A 16,608-nucleotide genomic window follows, 5' to 3' on the forward strand; every position below is an offset into this window, starting at 1 on the left:
GGACACAAACACAAGGACACAAACACAAGGACACAAATACAAACACAAGGACACAAACACACAAGGACACAAACACACAAGGACACGAACACAAACACAAGGACACAAACACACAAGGACACAAACACAAGGACACAAACACAAGAACACAAACACAAGGACACAGACACAAGGACACAAGGAAGCAGTATAAAATATTAGAACAGTTTGCTAGTCTGTGTGATGTCACATAGGAATCTGTTGATAACCTCCTCATAACTGCACTGGTGGTCTGACTGGAGCTCCTGAGAGCGTAGACTCCAGCTGTTGGTGCACCAACTCAAAGAGAGAGTGTGTTTGCTTTAAAAGATTTATTTGGCAGCATAAAGGAGTGATGAAGGGTGGAGGAGATGGAGATGGTTCAGCTTCTGTGATGTTCTCCAGATCCTCACACTTGTGTGTGTTTTTAATGTCATCACATCACCATTGAAGTACAACAACATACCATTCCAGTTTAATCTCACAGTCAGGACCACAGCTTTCTGTAGACCAAAAACTCAACATCAGCACTTTTGGTCAGAATTTGGCTGCAGTGGAACTTCACCTTCAACCAGAAACAGAGTCTCTTTTTCTCCATCAAATGATTCCTTTAATGTAAAAACTCTCATCAGTTCCAACATCAGACCAAATATAAGACCTGAAATGATCTCCAGTTGTTCCTGCACCTGATGATGTGTGTTTACGTGTAATTCCCCCAGAGGATGTGCTGGGTGTTTAACACTACACAGTCATGTGACGAATAAAATGCTCATGTTATCTAACATCACATAATCAGATGGAAGCTTCTGTTGGTCACAGCTCAGTGTGTGAGAGCGAGCTCTGAACATCACACTGCACATACTGAGGAACCTGAAGATCTCAGGAACACAGCAGTAAGAGCTCAGAGTCATGGCTTTATTACATCAGGTTCACTTTATTAGCTGATTCCATGATATTCTGCTGTCTGTTTATCTTCTCAGCTTAACCCTGTAAATCCTGACGTTACTGGGTCTTAAAACAAAACCTTTACACTTTTTTATATTTATTTATTTATTTATTTATTTATTTATTTTTATCATATTTGATACGTCAGGCATTTATGGCAATTTACTGACCAAAGTGATGTTTATCTTAGAACAAAAACAAAGACAAAAATTACAATAAATAACAATGAATGCTATTATAATGTCTTGAAGATGAGAAGATTGTGTGTGTGTGTGTGTGTATATGTTTGTGTGTTTGTGTGTATATGTGTGTGTACAGTATATGTGTGTGTGTTTGTGTGTGTTTGTGTGTGTATGAAATAATGACACAGCTTGGGTTATTTTATACACTTATCTAACCCTATAAACACAAACACACTGAATGCATTATACATTCAGTCACGTTACATCGTTGAACAAGCAGAACTTCTTCAGGAAGCCTTATTTTTATTTAATGCTGAAAGACAGAGAACAGCATGATCAGACACACACACACACACACACACACACTTACACACACACACACATACACAAACACACACACACACACACACATACACAAACACACATACTCACACACACACACACACACACACACACACACACACTTACACACACACACACATACACAAACACACACACACACACACATACACAAACACACACATACACACACACACACACACACACACACACACACACACACCATTTTAACGCAAACGTTGTTTTGACCTTTATTCAGCATGGCCACACAATCAGCACTTCATCATCAGTCACATGACCTTTACAGGTATGTAGGCTGTACATGAGCTAATAACTTAATATCTCTAATAACCTGCTAGTTGTGCTGAGAAATAAGGACAATTTACAGTCAGCAAAGTTGTACTGAATGATGTGAAACAAGCTGAAGAATAATCACACAGTTATTACTTACTGTAGTGTCTCCAGTTTACAGTGTGGATCCTTCAGTAGATCAGAGAGCAGCTTCACTCCTGATTCTCCTGGTTTATTGTAGTCCAGGTTCAGTTCTCTCAGGTGTGACAAGGGGTTTGACCTCAGAGCTGAAGCCAAAGCAGCACAACCTTCACCTGTTATACTGCACCGTGTCAGCCTGCAGACACAAAGGAAGAAACGTGTAATTATTGGCATAACAAACAACATAGTTAAAAATATCATGTGCCACATGTAAGAAGAAAATCAATCAATCGATCAATGTCAGAACATCAGTATTCACAGAGCTTTACATTTACATTTACAGCATGTGACAGACTCGCTTGTCCAGAGCGACATACAAAAGTGCTTTTAAGTTTCTACCATTGAAGACATTAACTCTGGGTCACTAGGTTACAGACTGAAGATGCCATGAGCGTAAAACTCTGTTGAAAGTTTTATTATTTAATACACACACGACAAACTGGGAAGAAAGTGCTAGTTAAAGTATTTCATCAATAAGTAGGTCTTCAACCGCCATTAGAAGATATCCAGCGACTCAGCTGTCCGGACCTCTAGTGATGGTGAAGGACAAAGGTGATGAAGAAGAAATGTTAAGTGTGGTAGCAGTCATTTCTGTAGCTGGGGAAGGATGGGTGAAAACCATCACTCAGGATGGTGGACATTACAAGGTCAAGGACATTTCCTCCTTTGTATGTGGGGACGTAGCTGTTGAGCGTCAGGGCGAGTGAGTCCAAAAGAGTCAGGAGGGAAGAAGATTGAAGCTTGTCAGAGGGGAGGCTGAAATGGCCAACCACCATCAGAGGGTTTTCTGTCAGAAGGGAAAGCACTAAGCAGTGTGTCTATTTCTTCCAGGAAGTCTCCTAGGAGACCAGGAGGGCCGTAGTCAACAATGATGACAAAGCTGATTGGAGATGTGAGTGAAATGGCATGAAATTCAAAAGAGGAGATGGTTAAATGAGACAAGATACAGTAGACCTGTACTACGACCCCTGCCCTTTCTCGTGTTGAGTGACAGAAAGCATAGGCAGAGGATGGAGCAGCTGGCGTAGCCACCAGACACCAGCCGCTGGTGTAGCAGTGTTCTGTGGGGATATCCAGGTCTCTGTTAGCACCAGCAAATCAAAGGAGCTGAGGTAAAATCAGGTAGACTGGCAAATCCAGAGCCCACCTACGACTTCTGTTTGAGACTCACACAACAGAGGAGAGTAGATGAGGTTACTGCAGATGTGACCTCTGCTCTGTGGACAAAAGCACCTATGATGGTAAGAGGTGACTACAGAGATATGCTTTGGTAAAATAGATCAAAACAATACTAGACCCTTATTTAGAATTTGTTAGAGGTTTCATGGGATACTTACAAACCGTCAGTATAAATGAGCAAGCCCTGCCTACAATTCACACTGATTAATCACCTGGTCTTGTGATTATATCACAACCTTAAATAGTTTCTTATGTAACTGACTGCTTTGTACTGGAGCTAGACAATTTTATAACCTTTAAGATAGAGTGTTGTCTAAAAATCCTCTCACACACAATCTGATTTCCTGCTCTGATTTATTTCAAGATTAAAATAAATAAAGATTTACTCCAGTTTCTCCAGTGTGCAGTGTGGCATCTGCAGTCCAGCAGAGAGCAGCTTCACTCCTGAATCCTGCACTTTATTATCCCACAGATTCAGTTCTCTCAATCTGGAGGATCTGAGGACTGAGGACAGAAATCTACAGCTTTCCTCTGACAGATCACACAAACACAACCTGGAAGAGAAATATCCACAAATATACAAAACAAAATAACAAATACAGAACACAATATACTAAATAAATGATGAAAACACTTTCTAAAACATTCTCATGTTGTCTGTGTCAAGCAGGTCGTGCATTTATAGCTGTCAGAAGGCCAGGTCTAGGAGCTAGGGTGCATTCTGGGACCTTACAATTAGATCATGTTTGATGATGACTGTTTAAGCTGGTGTTTGTTCATTCACAACAACGTTATACAGTTAAAGCAAATAAAGAGTTCTAAGTTGAACACGAGGTTCCAGTGTAGACTGAACGGTTGAGAAACATATTTCTAATATAATCACAGATCCTTACGTACCTTGTTTCAGTACGTAGAAACTATCTTTAAAATAATACGTAATATCCCCAATTATCTGCACAACCTCACAGACAATATTGTGTTTAAGAACATGAAGATGTGACCTCAGAGTCTCCAGTGTACAGTGTGGATTCTTCAGTCCATCAGACAGCAGCCTGACTCCTGAATCCTGCACTTTATTATCCGTCAGATCCAGTTCTCTCAGAATAGACTTGGAGCTGAGAACTGAGGACAGAGCTCTACAGCTTTCCTCTCTCAGACAGCAACCATACAATCTAGAAGTAAAGAATCCATGTTATCCATGTTACCATCACATCCTTCTAAAGCAGAGGTATTCAACTAAAATTTAAAGAGGTCCAGTAAGAGAACATTTCTTGAAGCAAAGGTCCGGAAGATCATAATGTCTAACTAGTTAATGTGATATATATTTAAGTAGCCTAGTAGTTGTATCAACATCTGCAAGCAATCAATACCTGACTGTCAAATCAAATAAATTCAGTACAATTCAAAAACCTTTTGACAATATTTATTGTCACGTAACATAGAACTGAACATATGTATGATTGTAGATATGTATAACGTTCTCTCATTAAATAAATAAAAGTAGGGCTACATTTCAAAATAAGAGAAAATAAATAAAATGTGAAAATTGTGTATGTTTAAATAAAGTGCTTAACTTTCCCTTTTATATCTCAGTGAGAGAACTGAGCTCTAGCTTGGCAAGATTTTAAACCTGGGCTTGAATGGAGTCAGGGCTGTTCTAATACACATGTGGAGGTGCTCATTAGTGACCCTGGAACAGTATTTAGTTTGGATTATGTTCATTGTAGAGAAAGCTGCCTCACAGTTGTATGTAGAGCCAAACATGGTCAGGATGTATAGGGCTACTTCCCTCAGACAAGGGAAAGCTGTCTCAGGGACGCTGTCTTCAGATTTGAGTGGATATGTTTGTTCAAAACCTTTTATGTTTTGTCTCTCAATGGTGTTTCACATTGTCACTTTTAATAAGTGCCACGGTTTCTGAACATATGAGACCCACTGGTTTAGTGTGAAGTGTGAACAGAAATGAGTCTGTCCATTCTGGATTAAATTCTCTATTTTCGCTGTCCACTTTTCTTCTTTTGGAGAGCGGCATTTGTTCTTTATTCTCCCTTTCTCTGTCTCACTCGTCTGTTTCTCTCACTTTGTTTTCTACATGTATCGCTATCTTTCTTTCACGTGTAACTTTACTCTAATTCTCTCTCATCTGTCTTGCACTGTTGAGTCGCAGGGTTTACTTCAGGAATGCACAGACTTGATTGGCTGAGTGGTGTCACGTGGGATGCTTAACTCGCATGCAATTGGTCTGTGCGTTTCCACTACCACTACCGTAAAGATTGCAAAAGCTGCGCAGCTTAAAATAGAAGCGCTTCGTCAAGTTTTACATCGTAACCTTTTGTTTTGGCTGTAGGTCCGGGTCCATATTGGACAGCTTCTGGGTCCGGACCCGGACCGCGGTCCACCTGTTAGTGACCTATGTTCTAAAGGGTCTTCTAGCTTCCTCAGGCCAATAGGTGAATGAAGAGATTTAGTCATCCATCCATCCATCCATCTTCTACCTCTTATCTGGGGCCAGGTCGCGGGGGCAGCAGTCTGAGCAGGGACACCCAGACTTCCCTCTCCCCAGACACTTCCTCCAGTTCCTCCGGGGGAATACCGAGGCGTTCCCAGGCCAGCCGAGAGACATAGTCCCTCCAGCGTGTCCTAGGTCTTCCCCGGGGCCTCCTCCCGTTTGGACATGCCTGGAACACCTCCCCAGGGAGGCGTCCAGGAGGCATCCTGAACAGATGCCCGAGCCACCTCAGCTGACTCCTCTCGATGTGGAGGAGCAGCGGCTCTACTCTGAGCTCCTCCCGAGTGACCGAGCTCCTCACCCTATCTCTAAGGGAGCGCCCAGCCACCCTGCGGAGGAAACTCATTTCGGCCGCCTGTATCCGGGATATTGTCCTTTCAGTCATGACCCAACGCTCATGACCATAGGTGAGGGTAGGAACGTAGATCGACTGGTAAATAGAGAGCTTCGCCTTGCGGCTCAGCTCTTTCTTTACCACAACAGACCGGTATATCGACCACATCACTGCAGAAGATACACCGATCCGCCTGTCGATCTCCCGCTCCATCCTTCCCTCACTCGTGAACAAGACCCCAAGATACTTAAACTCCTCCACTTGAGGCAGGAGCTTTCCACCAACCTGAAGGGGGCAAGCCACCCTTTTCTGGCTGAGAACCATGGCCTCAGACTTGGAGGTGCTGATTCTCATCCCCGCCACTTCACACTCGGCTGCAAACCGTCCCAGCACACGCTGAAGGTCCTGATTTGAAGAAGCCAACAGGACAACATCATCTGCAAAAAGCAGAGACGAAATCCCGTGGTCCCCAAACTGGACTCCCTCCGGCCCCCGACTGCGCCTAGAAATCCTGTCCATATAAATAATGAACAGGACCGGTGACAAAGGGCAGCCCTGCTGGAGTCCAACATGCACCGGGAACAAGTCTGACTTACTGCTGGCAATGTGAACCAAACTCCTGCTCCGGTCATATAGGGACCGGACAGCCCTTAGCAGAGGGCCCCGGACCAAAAAACTCCCAGAGCACCCCCCACAGATCACCACGAGGGACACAGTCGAATGCCTTCTCCAGATCCACAAAGCACATGTGGACTGGTTGGGCAAACTCCCATGAACCCTCCAGCAACCTGGTGAGGGTATAGAGATGGTCCAGTGTTCCACGACCGGGACGAAACCCGCATTGTTCCTCCTGAATCCGAGGTTCGACTATCGGCCGAATTCTCCTCTCCAGTACCCTGGCATAGACTTTTCCGGGGAGGCTGAGGAGTGTGATCCCCCTGTAGTTGGAACACACCCTCCGGTCCCCCTTCTTAAACAGAGGGACCACCACCCCAGTCTGCCAGTCCAGAGGCACTGTCCCCAGCCACCACGCGATGTTGCAGAGGCGTGTCAACCAAGACAGCCCCACAACATCCAGAGACTTGAGGTACTCAGGGCGGATCTCATCCACCCCCGGTGCTTTGCCACTGAGGAGCTTCTCAACCACCTCAGTGACCTCAGCTTGGGGGATCGATGAGTCCTCAACTGAGCCCTCTGCCTCTGCTTCCTCAGTGGAAGACATGTCGGTGGGATTGAGGAGATCCTCGAAGTATTCCTTCCACCATCCAAGAAGGTCCCCAGTCGAAGTCAGCAGATTCCCACTCCCGCTGTAAACAGTGTGAGCTGGGCACTGCTTCCCCCTCCTGAGGCGCCGGACAGTTTGCCAGAATTTCTTCGAGGCCAACCGATAGTCCTTCTCCATGGCCTCACCGAACTCCTCCCAGACCCGAGTTTTTGCTCTACAACCACCTGGGCTGAAGCTCGCATGGTTGTTGATAGGAAAAATACATCAAACGTCAGTCATCCACACTGATCCAGAATATTCTCTTGTCCTCAATTAGTCATAGAATCTCTACAATAATCCTTCACCAGTAAAACAGAGCCTAATCACACCCTCACGACAAATACTTTACATATTTACACATAACATTCTGTATATTGACACACTAAAAACAACCAGAAACATGTTTGTGAAGATGATTAATGATCTGACCTCAGAGTCTTCAGTGTACAGTGTGGATCTTTCAGTCCATCAGAGAGCAGCTTGACTCCTGAATCCTGCAGGTTGTTGTTACTCAGGTCCAGTTCTGTTAGTCTGGAGGAGATGGAGCTGAGAACTGAGGACAGAACTCTACAGCTTTCCTCTGTCAGATCACACAAACACAACCTGTAGAAGAAATGATGGTATATATCACACACACTGCTGATTACATCCCAGCAGTCAGCTCTGTTCTTACACACAACAGCCACCAACCAGGCAGCATGAAGCCTAACATGCACGTTCTCCAAGATACATAAAGAAAGGCAAACACTTGTTTTTGAATTGCTGTTCATGTAGAATCACAGGGCAGCATAACACACGCCCTTTTTCACGTGATGTGATTGATAGATAGTATACCCCAGACAGACACCCTGACAACAACATGGGCAATTTTGCTTCCTTGGACTCCCTTGAATGGATTGCTAAGCTCAGGTAATTGTGTGGAGTCTCCAGTGTTCTCTCTGTGTCCATGTGAGTTTCCTTCATAATGTACTTCCACCCCATCCCCAAACTCACATCCAGGGTCCCCAGAATAGACTCTGTATTCATCACCTCACTGACCTGGTTAAAGTGCCTCCTGAAAATAAAGGAATGTCTGGAAAGGTATGTATTTTTGAACAACCTGATTATATAAAGGTACAAGATGAATTATTCTGAATCAGTTCCACGGTGGTCGAGTGTTTACTCTTAGTGCCAGTCCTAAAAAGTGAGGGTTGTGTCAGGACAGAACTCTGGCTGCTGTGGTGACCGCTACTGTAGTGGCTGAAGGAAAACAACAATTTTAAAACTCCATCACCAGTGATAAAATGATCTGACCTCAGAGTCTTCAGTGTACAGTGTGGATCTTTCAGTCCATCAGAGAGCAGCTTGACTCCTGAATCCTGCAGGTTGTTGTTACTCAGGTCCAGTTCTGTTAGTCTGGAGGAGATGGAGCTGAGAACTGAGGACAGAACTCTACAGCTTTCCTCTGTCAGGTCACACAAACACAACCTAGGGCACATGATAGAGAGATAGAGAGAGAGAGAGAGGGAGAGAGAGAGAGAGAGAGAGAGAGAGAGAGAGAATGTTTTTTACATTTCTCTTCTTTTCATCACGTCTTATTTTCAGCTTGCCTGTCTTCAAATCTTGGCCCTGTGTCTACTGCATTTGTGGGTTCTACTGTGAAGGAAAGGAGCTTACAAAGGAAAAAAGGTGCACAAGGAAAAGATCTGAGTGAAAAATTCATTTATAAAAGTAATTACATTACTTGAGTGTCTCCAGGTTGCAGTGTGGATCCCTCAGTCCAACAGAAAGACGTTTCATTTTTGAGTCCAGCAGTTTGTTGCCACTCAGGTCCAGTTCTCTCAGACTGGAGGAGTTAGAACTGAGAACTGAGGAAAGAAATCTATAGCTTTCCTCTGAGAGATCACACCAACACAACCTGGAAAAAAACACACCGTAAATAACACTAATGATGATCTTGGAACTGTGGAGGCAGGTCATTTACCAGGAGGCAGGTCATTTACCAGGAGGCAGGTCAATACCAGGAGGCAGGTCATTTACCAGGAGGCAGGTCATTACCAGGAGGCAGGTTATTTACCAGGAGGGAGGTCATTTACCAGGAAGGAGGTCATTTACCAGGAGGGAGGTCATTTACCAGGAGGTAGGTCACTAGTCAGTTCCTGAGGTTTTTTTTGGAAGCAGGAAAAATGAGTGAGTGTAGGTGTTGTGGGGTGTTGTGGGGTGTTCAGATAGGCAGTGGCTATTAGTATAGTGGGTGAACTGGGGACAGGGTCATGGGCACTGACTGACTCACTGAGCCTTCAGACAAGGCTAGCTGATTTTTAAACATAACTGCATTTTTCCAACCAAAATTGTTGCCAAACACATAAAGAGTGTGTGTGAGGGGTGTGTGAGGTGAAGAGTGTGTGTGAGGGGTGTGTGGGGTGAAGAGTGTGTGTGAGGGGTGTGTGCAGTGAAGAGTGTGTGTGAGGGGTGTGTGGGGTAAAGAGTGTGTGTGAGAGGTGTGTGTGCGGTGAAGAGTGTGTGTGAGGGGTGTGTGGGGTGAAGAGTGTGTGTGAGAGGTGTGTGTGCGGTGAAGAGTGTGTGTGAGGGGTGTGTGGGGTGAAGAGTGTGTGTGAGGGGTGTGTGGTCGTCCACAATGCTGTTGGCTTTGCGAATGCAACGTGTGGTGTAAGTGTCCATGATAGAGGGAAGAGAGACCCCAATGATCTTCTCAGCTGTCCTCACTATCTGCTGCAGGGTCTTGTGATCTGAGATTGTACAGTTCTCAAACCAGACAGTGATGCAGCTGCTCAGGATGCTCTCAATGGTCCCTCTGTAGAACATGGTCAGGATGGGGGGAGGGAGATGTGCCTTTCTCAGGCTTTGTAACAAGTAAAGACGCTGCTGTGCTTTCTTTGTGATGGAGCTGGTGTTGAGTGACCAGGTGAAGTTCTCTGCTAGATGAACACCAAGAAATTTGGTGCTCTTGATGATCTCTACAGATGATCCGTCGATGTTCAGTGGAGAGTGGTCACTCTGTGCTCTCCTGAAGTCCACAACCATCTCTTTAGTTTTATCCACATTCAGAGACAGGTTGTTGGCTCTGTATGCTGACTCGTCGTTCTTGTTGATGAGACCCACCACAGTCGTGTCATCGGTGAACTTGATGATGTGGTTTGATCTGCGCATTGCTGCTCAGTCGTGAGTCAGCAAGGTGAACAGCAGTGGACTGAGCACGCAGCCTTGAGGGGCTCCAGTGTTCAGTGTGGTGGTGCTGGAGATGCTGTTCCCGATCCGGACTGACTGAGGTCTCCCAGTCAGGAAGTCCAGGATCCAGTTGCAGAGGGAGGTGCTCAGTCCCAGCAGGCTCAGCTTCCCAATCAGGTGCTGAGGGATGATTGATTAGAATGCTGAACTAAAGTCTATGAACAGCATTCGTATGTATGTGTCTTTGTTGTCTAGGTGGATGAGGGCTAAATGAAGGGCCATGGCAATGGCATCGTCTGAGGATTGGTTTGGACAATACATGAACTGTAGGCGCTTCTAGAAGCACTTCATGACAATGGGTGTGAGTGTGACGGGACGATAGTCATTGAGGCAGGACACTGTAGACGTCTTTGGCATGGGGATGATAGTGGTTGTCTTGAGGCCCGTAGGAACAACACCGCTGCTCAGGGAAATGTTGAAGATGTCAGTGAAGACATCCGCTAGTTCTCCTCACGTCGATTGTGGATAGACAGAGTACCTGATCGTTGGGGGGAGGGATGATCTTCCTTGCCGCTACATTGTTCTGCACCTTAAACCATAGAAGTCTATCACAGGAAGGTGAAGCTGTCTTGTAGTTTGTGATCACCTGTATGCCCTGCCACATGTGCCGGGTGTCTCTGCTGTGGCTGTGGATTGTCTGGGCATGTGCGCGCTTTGCCTCTCTGATGGCTCGGGAGAGTTTGGCCCTTGATGTTCTTAGGTCTTGGAGACGGTCACGTCATCAATGCACTTGCCGATGTAGCTGGTCACTAATGCCATGTACTCCTCCAAGTTGATGGAGTCGCTGTTGGTTGCAGCCTCCCTGAAGATGTTCCAGTCAGTGCACTCAAAGCAGTCCTGAAGAGCAGAGGTGGCTCCTGATGGCCAGGTTTTCACCTGCTTCAGAACCGGTTTAGAGTCTGATGAGTGGTCTGTATGCTTAATTAACATAGAGATGTGGTCTGAGTAGCTGAGGTGGGGACGCATGGCAGGGGGCGGGGCTCCGCACTATACGCGCTGGGAATGTTTGTGTAAACAAGATCCAGCGTGTTTTCCCTCTCGTTGCAAAGTCCACATGCTGGTGGAATTTAGGGAGAACTGACTTGAGATCTGCATGATTGATATCTCTGGTGATGATAAACAGTCCATCGGGGTGAACATTCTGCAGATCGCTAATAGCCCCATAGAGCTCACATAGAGCCTCTTTAGCATTAACTAGTAGAGTTTGTGACTGTTAGATGCAGGACATTTTATTTACCACGTGAATTCACGTGGTAAGTAAAATGTCCTGCATCTAACAGTCATAATCTCCACTAGTGATGAGCAGTAACTAGAAACAAGCAGAGTTCTTACACCATTCCATGTTGATGTAAACACACACACACCACCACGGCGAGCCTTAACGCACAGAGCTGCAGTTCTGTCAGCACGAAACGAGGTGACCCGTCTAGTCGAATGGCGGTGTGTGGAACTCTGTCTCTGAGCCACGTCTCTGTGAAAACAAAGACGCAACAGATTCTAAACTTTTGCCGTGTAGTGCGTTTGAGTCGGATGTAGTCCAGTTTATTGTAAAGGTAGCAAACATTAGAAAGTAGAATGGACGGGACGGCCGGCTTACAGCGCTTCCGCTTTCCCTTCTCCTGGTCTCCGATATCAGGCGACGCAGAGGACTTGGAGGCCTGATCTCAGCAGCAAGCTGAGGTCGTGAAGCCTTTCCAACACATCATCGTGCAGGTTGGTTGTTGCACGATTTCTATACTGTATTAACTTCTGGCTGGTGTATACATGAACACTGCTGTCTCTGGTGTCCATGTACTATCAGTAGTCGGGATAAAAATCATAAATAGCACCATATTGTATCGAGTGGTCGCTGTGTGCTACTGTTGCACCGCCATCTTGGACCATGGACAAATTAAGGATAAATACAGTAAGGATAAATACAAGTATATCTAATATTAAATCTTATTTTTTTGGTTCTAGATTTCTTATATTCTATAAAACTGCTTTGAGACGTTGTCTATTGTTATAGTTGCTTTAGGTTTATTATTGAAGAGAATATTTTTTCCCACTGTATGAAACATTTGAAACTGCTGGTTTGCATCAGCCCAAATATTTTCAATATGTAATTAATAAAATATTTTCTAAGTGGGTTTTATTGTCCCAGTGTAGAAATGTAGAGTGATGATCTGACCTCAGAGTCTTCATTGTACAGTGTGGATCTTTCAGTCCATCAGAGAGCAGCTTGACTCCTGAATCCTGCAGTTTGTTGTTACTCAGGTCCAGTTCTGTTAGTCTGGAGGAGATGGAGCTGAGAACTGAGGACAGAACTCTACAGCTTTCCTCTGTCAGGTCAGAAGGTTTCAGTCTAGGAGGGAAATTAAGATACAATAAGATATTAGTCCATGTGAGTAAACAGGGTTTGTATGTGGCTGTAGAACATCATTTAGTTGTCACAGACAATAAACTAAATCTCTGCAGCATCTCAACTATATGTTTTACATAGCAGACTTAGACTAGGATCATTATAATTCTTACATAAATATTATTTATTTTTATAAAGGTAATCATTACACATTTTTAAATAATTGTAATGCAAATGTGAATGTTATTATTGTTATTATATTAGAACTGCAGGAAGTCTGCAGAAGCTTGGCCAAGTAGGTGATGAAATGGAGCAGCATAGTACCCAAATACTTTTAACAGTATAGTTTGTGCTTTTAACACTAAACTTGTGAGCAGTGAAGAAAAACCTCCCTGCTGAGTCTTTATATACAAGAATATTGGAGCCTCAAAATAGTTTACTTTTCAAATGTGCTATCATGGAAACAACAGTGAGGTTAACACTGGACTACTGTATGGTTGTGTGAGTAGAACAGAAACTTCGATTTACATTTTTCCTATTCAACTGAGCTCAGAGGCCTAGCAGATTGGTGGAGCTGGGATTTGAACTCACAACCAGTAGCCCAACATCTTAACTACTAAACTATCCCAACTCACAAACTTAATGATGTTAATAAGAACACATTATGGTAAATGAGTGAAGCGTAAATTAAAAGACTGCTGATGGCAGACATCCTTTTCCAGAGCAACATACAAAATGCTTTTAAGTCTCTGTTGATGAAAACATTAACACTGTGTTACGTTTCATTACGTATTGTGTGGGTTTTGGGATGTTGTTGTGGTGTTCTCCCTTGTTTTGTTTTTTTTCTCTCTCTCTTTTTCTCTCTGCTAAGCAGCACTTCTAAATCATCAGCAGCTGAGGCCAATTAGCAGCAGTGTGGCTTAATTGCTATACGGCGTGCCGGAGAGATAAAACAGGAGAGACCCAGCGCACGAGAGAGACTTTCCTTATCCGCTATCCCAGCACCGTGGCGGTTGTGGCTGCTATTGTGAATTTGGTCAAATGTAAACAAAGTGTTAATGTGTGAGTCTGCCTTTGTCAACTTGTGTAGGGAGATGAGCGCCGATTTGTTTGGGTTTATATACCCCCTTCTCTATTTTTCACCTGTTTTTCGTTAGTCAGGGAGAGAGGTAAGAATATTGTCTTTAATTTTATTGTTATTTTGGGCAGGGAAGTTACTTGGTTACTTTTAAGTAAGTTTCTGTTTTGTTTGTTGTTTTGGCCTTTGCTCTCTCCTGACGCTTTGGGTTGTTTAGTTGTTTAGGCTTATTTATCGTTTGTATTCATTGGTTTGTTACGCCCTGGACAATAAAGAAAATATAAGAATATTTTCTTTGGTGTACTGTTCTTTTCGTGTATGGTGTTAACAAAGAGGGGATTTGTGTGACCCTTTTGGCGTAGTATAAGAATAAACAGTGAGAAGAGCTGGGATAAGGGCAAAGGAAAGTTCTCATTTATTTATTTTACTTGTTTACGTTCTCAATAAACCCCTAGAAAAGTTGAGATCGTAACAACTGCATAACTAGGGTTATGATCCTGTCCCCTTTTACTCACTACCCTTGGACTCTTCTCTTGGACCACAGACATTTTCCTCTCCTCTCTTTGCTCAACTATGGAACATCTCGGTCCTCTATAGTGAGCAGTGTTGGTGCATGACACTTCATCATGTGTACTGACTCAGTATGGAAGGAAAAGCAAACATGGAAGCAACATTTTTATTACAGATGTGTTTCCAGTGAACGCACAATGAGGAGTGTGAGGAATGTGAACCTGGAACAGGAAACCAAGAACAGAGTGTGGTTCAACTGACCAGTCCATGAGACAGACAATGTGACTATAGGAACATTTCTCAACACCACACATCAGAGCCGCTGGTGTTTATTTCTGGATGTTTACACTTCTTGTGAATTAGACTTTTTCCTTTATACTAGATTTCCCACAATCCTCTGCAGACTGCATCACCGTTTTTCAGTGCACGTTGTTACCCATAATTCTCAGCTGAGGTTTATAAATAGACCTCATTTCCTTTCTTTGTTCCTTTGTGTTGGTGAGATGTGGGCCTGAAGATCGGCACTCAACCATGTGTCTGAATCTTTTCCATAAGATGTGTTATGTAAGTTTTCTATTGTATTGTTTACTTGAACCTAATGGGTTGTATACTGGTCATTAGCAGGTTTATAGATATTATGTTTGATGTTGTATGACTTCCATCTTTATTATTATTTGTGAGTCTGATTTCTGTGTTTTATTGTTAGTAGTGACTAGAAAACCATCTTTACCATCCTGTGTATCCTAAGCATTCTGCTTATCCTGTGAAACCTGTGTACTGTACATCCAGTTTTATTGTCAACAAGAATAAATAAGAGAAAAGGGATGAATCTTTTTACAAGATAGTTCTACATGTCCACTAAACCTTTTAACATATGTTATCCAACAACACTTCATTTCCATCTGTAGCATCAGGACCACCAACTAGTTCTACAAGATTGTATAGATAATCATTCACACACACTTGTCATGTGAGAGAGTTTAATCTCTTACCTCTGACCGTTCTTTGTCATATTGTCCACAGGGAATTATCTTGTTCTGGTGCCTTGCAAGATACAGCTGCAAACTAATTAACACATTTTTTAAAGCTTTATGCTATATACAAGCTATATTTAAGCTATATGTCCCTATGTCCTGACATCCAGTGCAAGTGATAAAAGATTCAATGAAAATATGAACAATACATTCAGTATAAATTTATAGCTTTCCCAGTTTAGAGCTTGATATTTAACACTCACTGTGTTTTCATGCCGTCTTCCTCCTCAACAGCTTCTGAGTTTCTGTTTTGTTTTCTCACATTGTATCTGCTTTCATTTCCTCTGAAATCAGGGTGTGGTTATTGTAGACATTATAGCAGCGGTGTTACCCACAGCGGTGTCCAGTCTTACCCACAGCGGTGTCCAGTCTTACCCACAGCGGTGTCCAGTCTTACCCACAGCGGTGTCCAGTCTTACCCACAGCGGTGTTTTACCCACAAAGGGCCGGTGCAGGTTTTCATTCCAAACAAGCAGGCCCTTTGTGGGTAAGACTGGACACGGCTAGATTGTGTTCATTGCATGTGTTCTATCATTCTGTAATTGTTCAGTTTACAGTGAAAGGTAAACGGACATAAAACATAAAATCTTTAGACTTCAATGTTAATTAAATAGTGTACATTATAGCTGTGTATAGGGGGCACGGTGGCTTAGTATTTAGCACGTTGGCCTCACACCTCCAGGGTTGGGGGTTCGATTCCCGCCTCCACCTTGTGTGTGTGGAGTTTGCATGTTCTCCCCGTGCCTTGGGGGTTTCCTCCGGGTACTCCGGTTTCCTCCCCCGGTCCAAAGACATGCATGGTAGGTTGATTGGCATCTCTGGAAAATTGTCCGTAGTGTGTGATTGTGTGAGTGAATGAGTGTGTGTGTGTGCCCTGTGATGGGTTGGCACTCCGTCCAGGGTGTATCCTGCCTTGATGCACGATGACGCCTGAGATGGTTGAGGTAGTTGCCCGAGGTAGTTCAGATAAGCGGTAGAAGATGAATGAATGATAGCTGTGTATTATACTGTGTGTTTATTACTGTACATTACAGCTGTGTATTATACTGTGTGTTTATTACTGTACATTACAGCTGTGTATTATACTGTGTGTTTATTACTGTACATTACAGCTGTGTATTATACTGTGTTTATTACTGTACATTACAGCTGTGT

General features: G+C 43.8%; 1 protein-coding gene across 2 annotated transcripts; it reads right to left on the bottom strand.

Moving 5' to 3' along the window:
- Positions 1 to 335: 335 nt before the first annotated feature.
- On the bottom strand, positions 336 to 15,691 carry LOC132853960 (ribonuclease inhibitor-like). Of its 2 annotated transcripts, XM_060882043.1 has the most exons (10): positions 15,657 to 15,691; positions 15,412 to 15,484; positions 12,661 to 12,834; positions 8,986 to 9,159; positions 8,556 to 8,729; positions 7,692 to 7,865; positions 4,157 to 4,327; positions 3,542 to 3,709; positions 1,936 to 2,112; positions 336 to 1,458 (listed from the first exon to the last, which is right to left on the bottom strand). In XM_060882043.1, the coding sequence occupies exons 2-10, from the start codon at positions 15,429 to 15,431 to the stop codon at positions 1,449 to 1,451; spliced, it is 1,242 nt and encodes a 413-aa protein (XP_060738026.1). In that variant the 5' UTR covers positions 15,432 to 15,484; positions 15,657 to 15,691; the 3' UTR covers positions 336 to 1,448. The 2 variants fall into 2 exon arrangements, with proteins under 2 accessions (XP_060738026.1, XP_060738027.1); XM_060882044.1 differs by lacking the exon at positions 8,986 to 9,159.
- Between the last annotated feature and the right edge of the window lie 917 nt (positions 15,692 to 16,608).

Source organism: Tachysurus vachellii, chromosome 11, assembly GCF_030014155.1.
Source record: "Tachysurus vachellii isolate PV-2020 chromosome 11, HZAU_Pvac_v1, whole genome shotgun sequence".
Taxonomy (NCBI): Eukaryota; Metazoa; Chordata; class Actinopteri; order Siluriformes; family Bagridae; genus Tachysurus; species Tachysurus vachellii.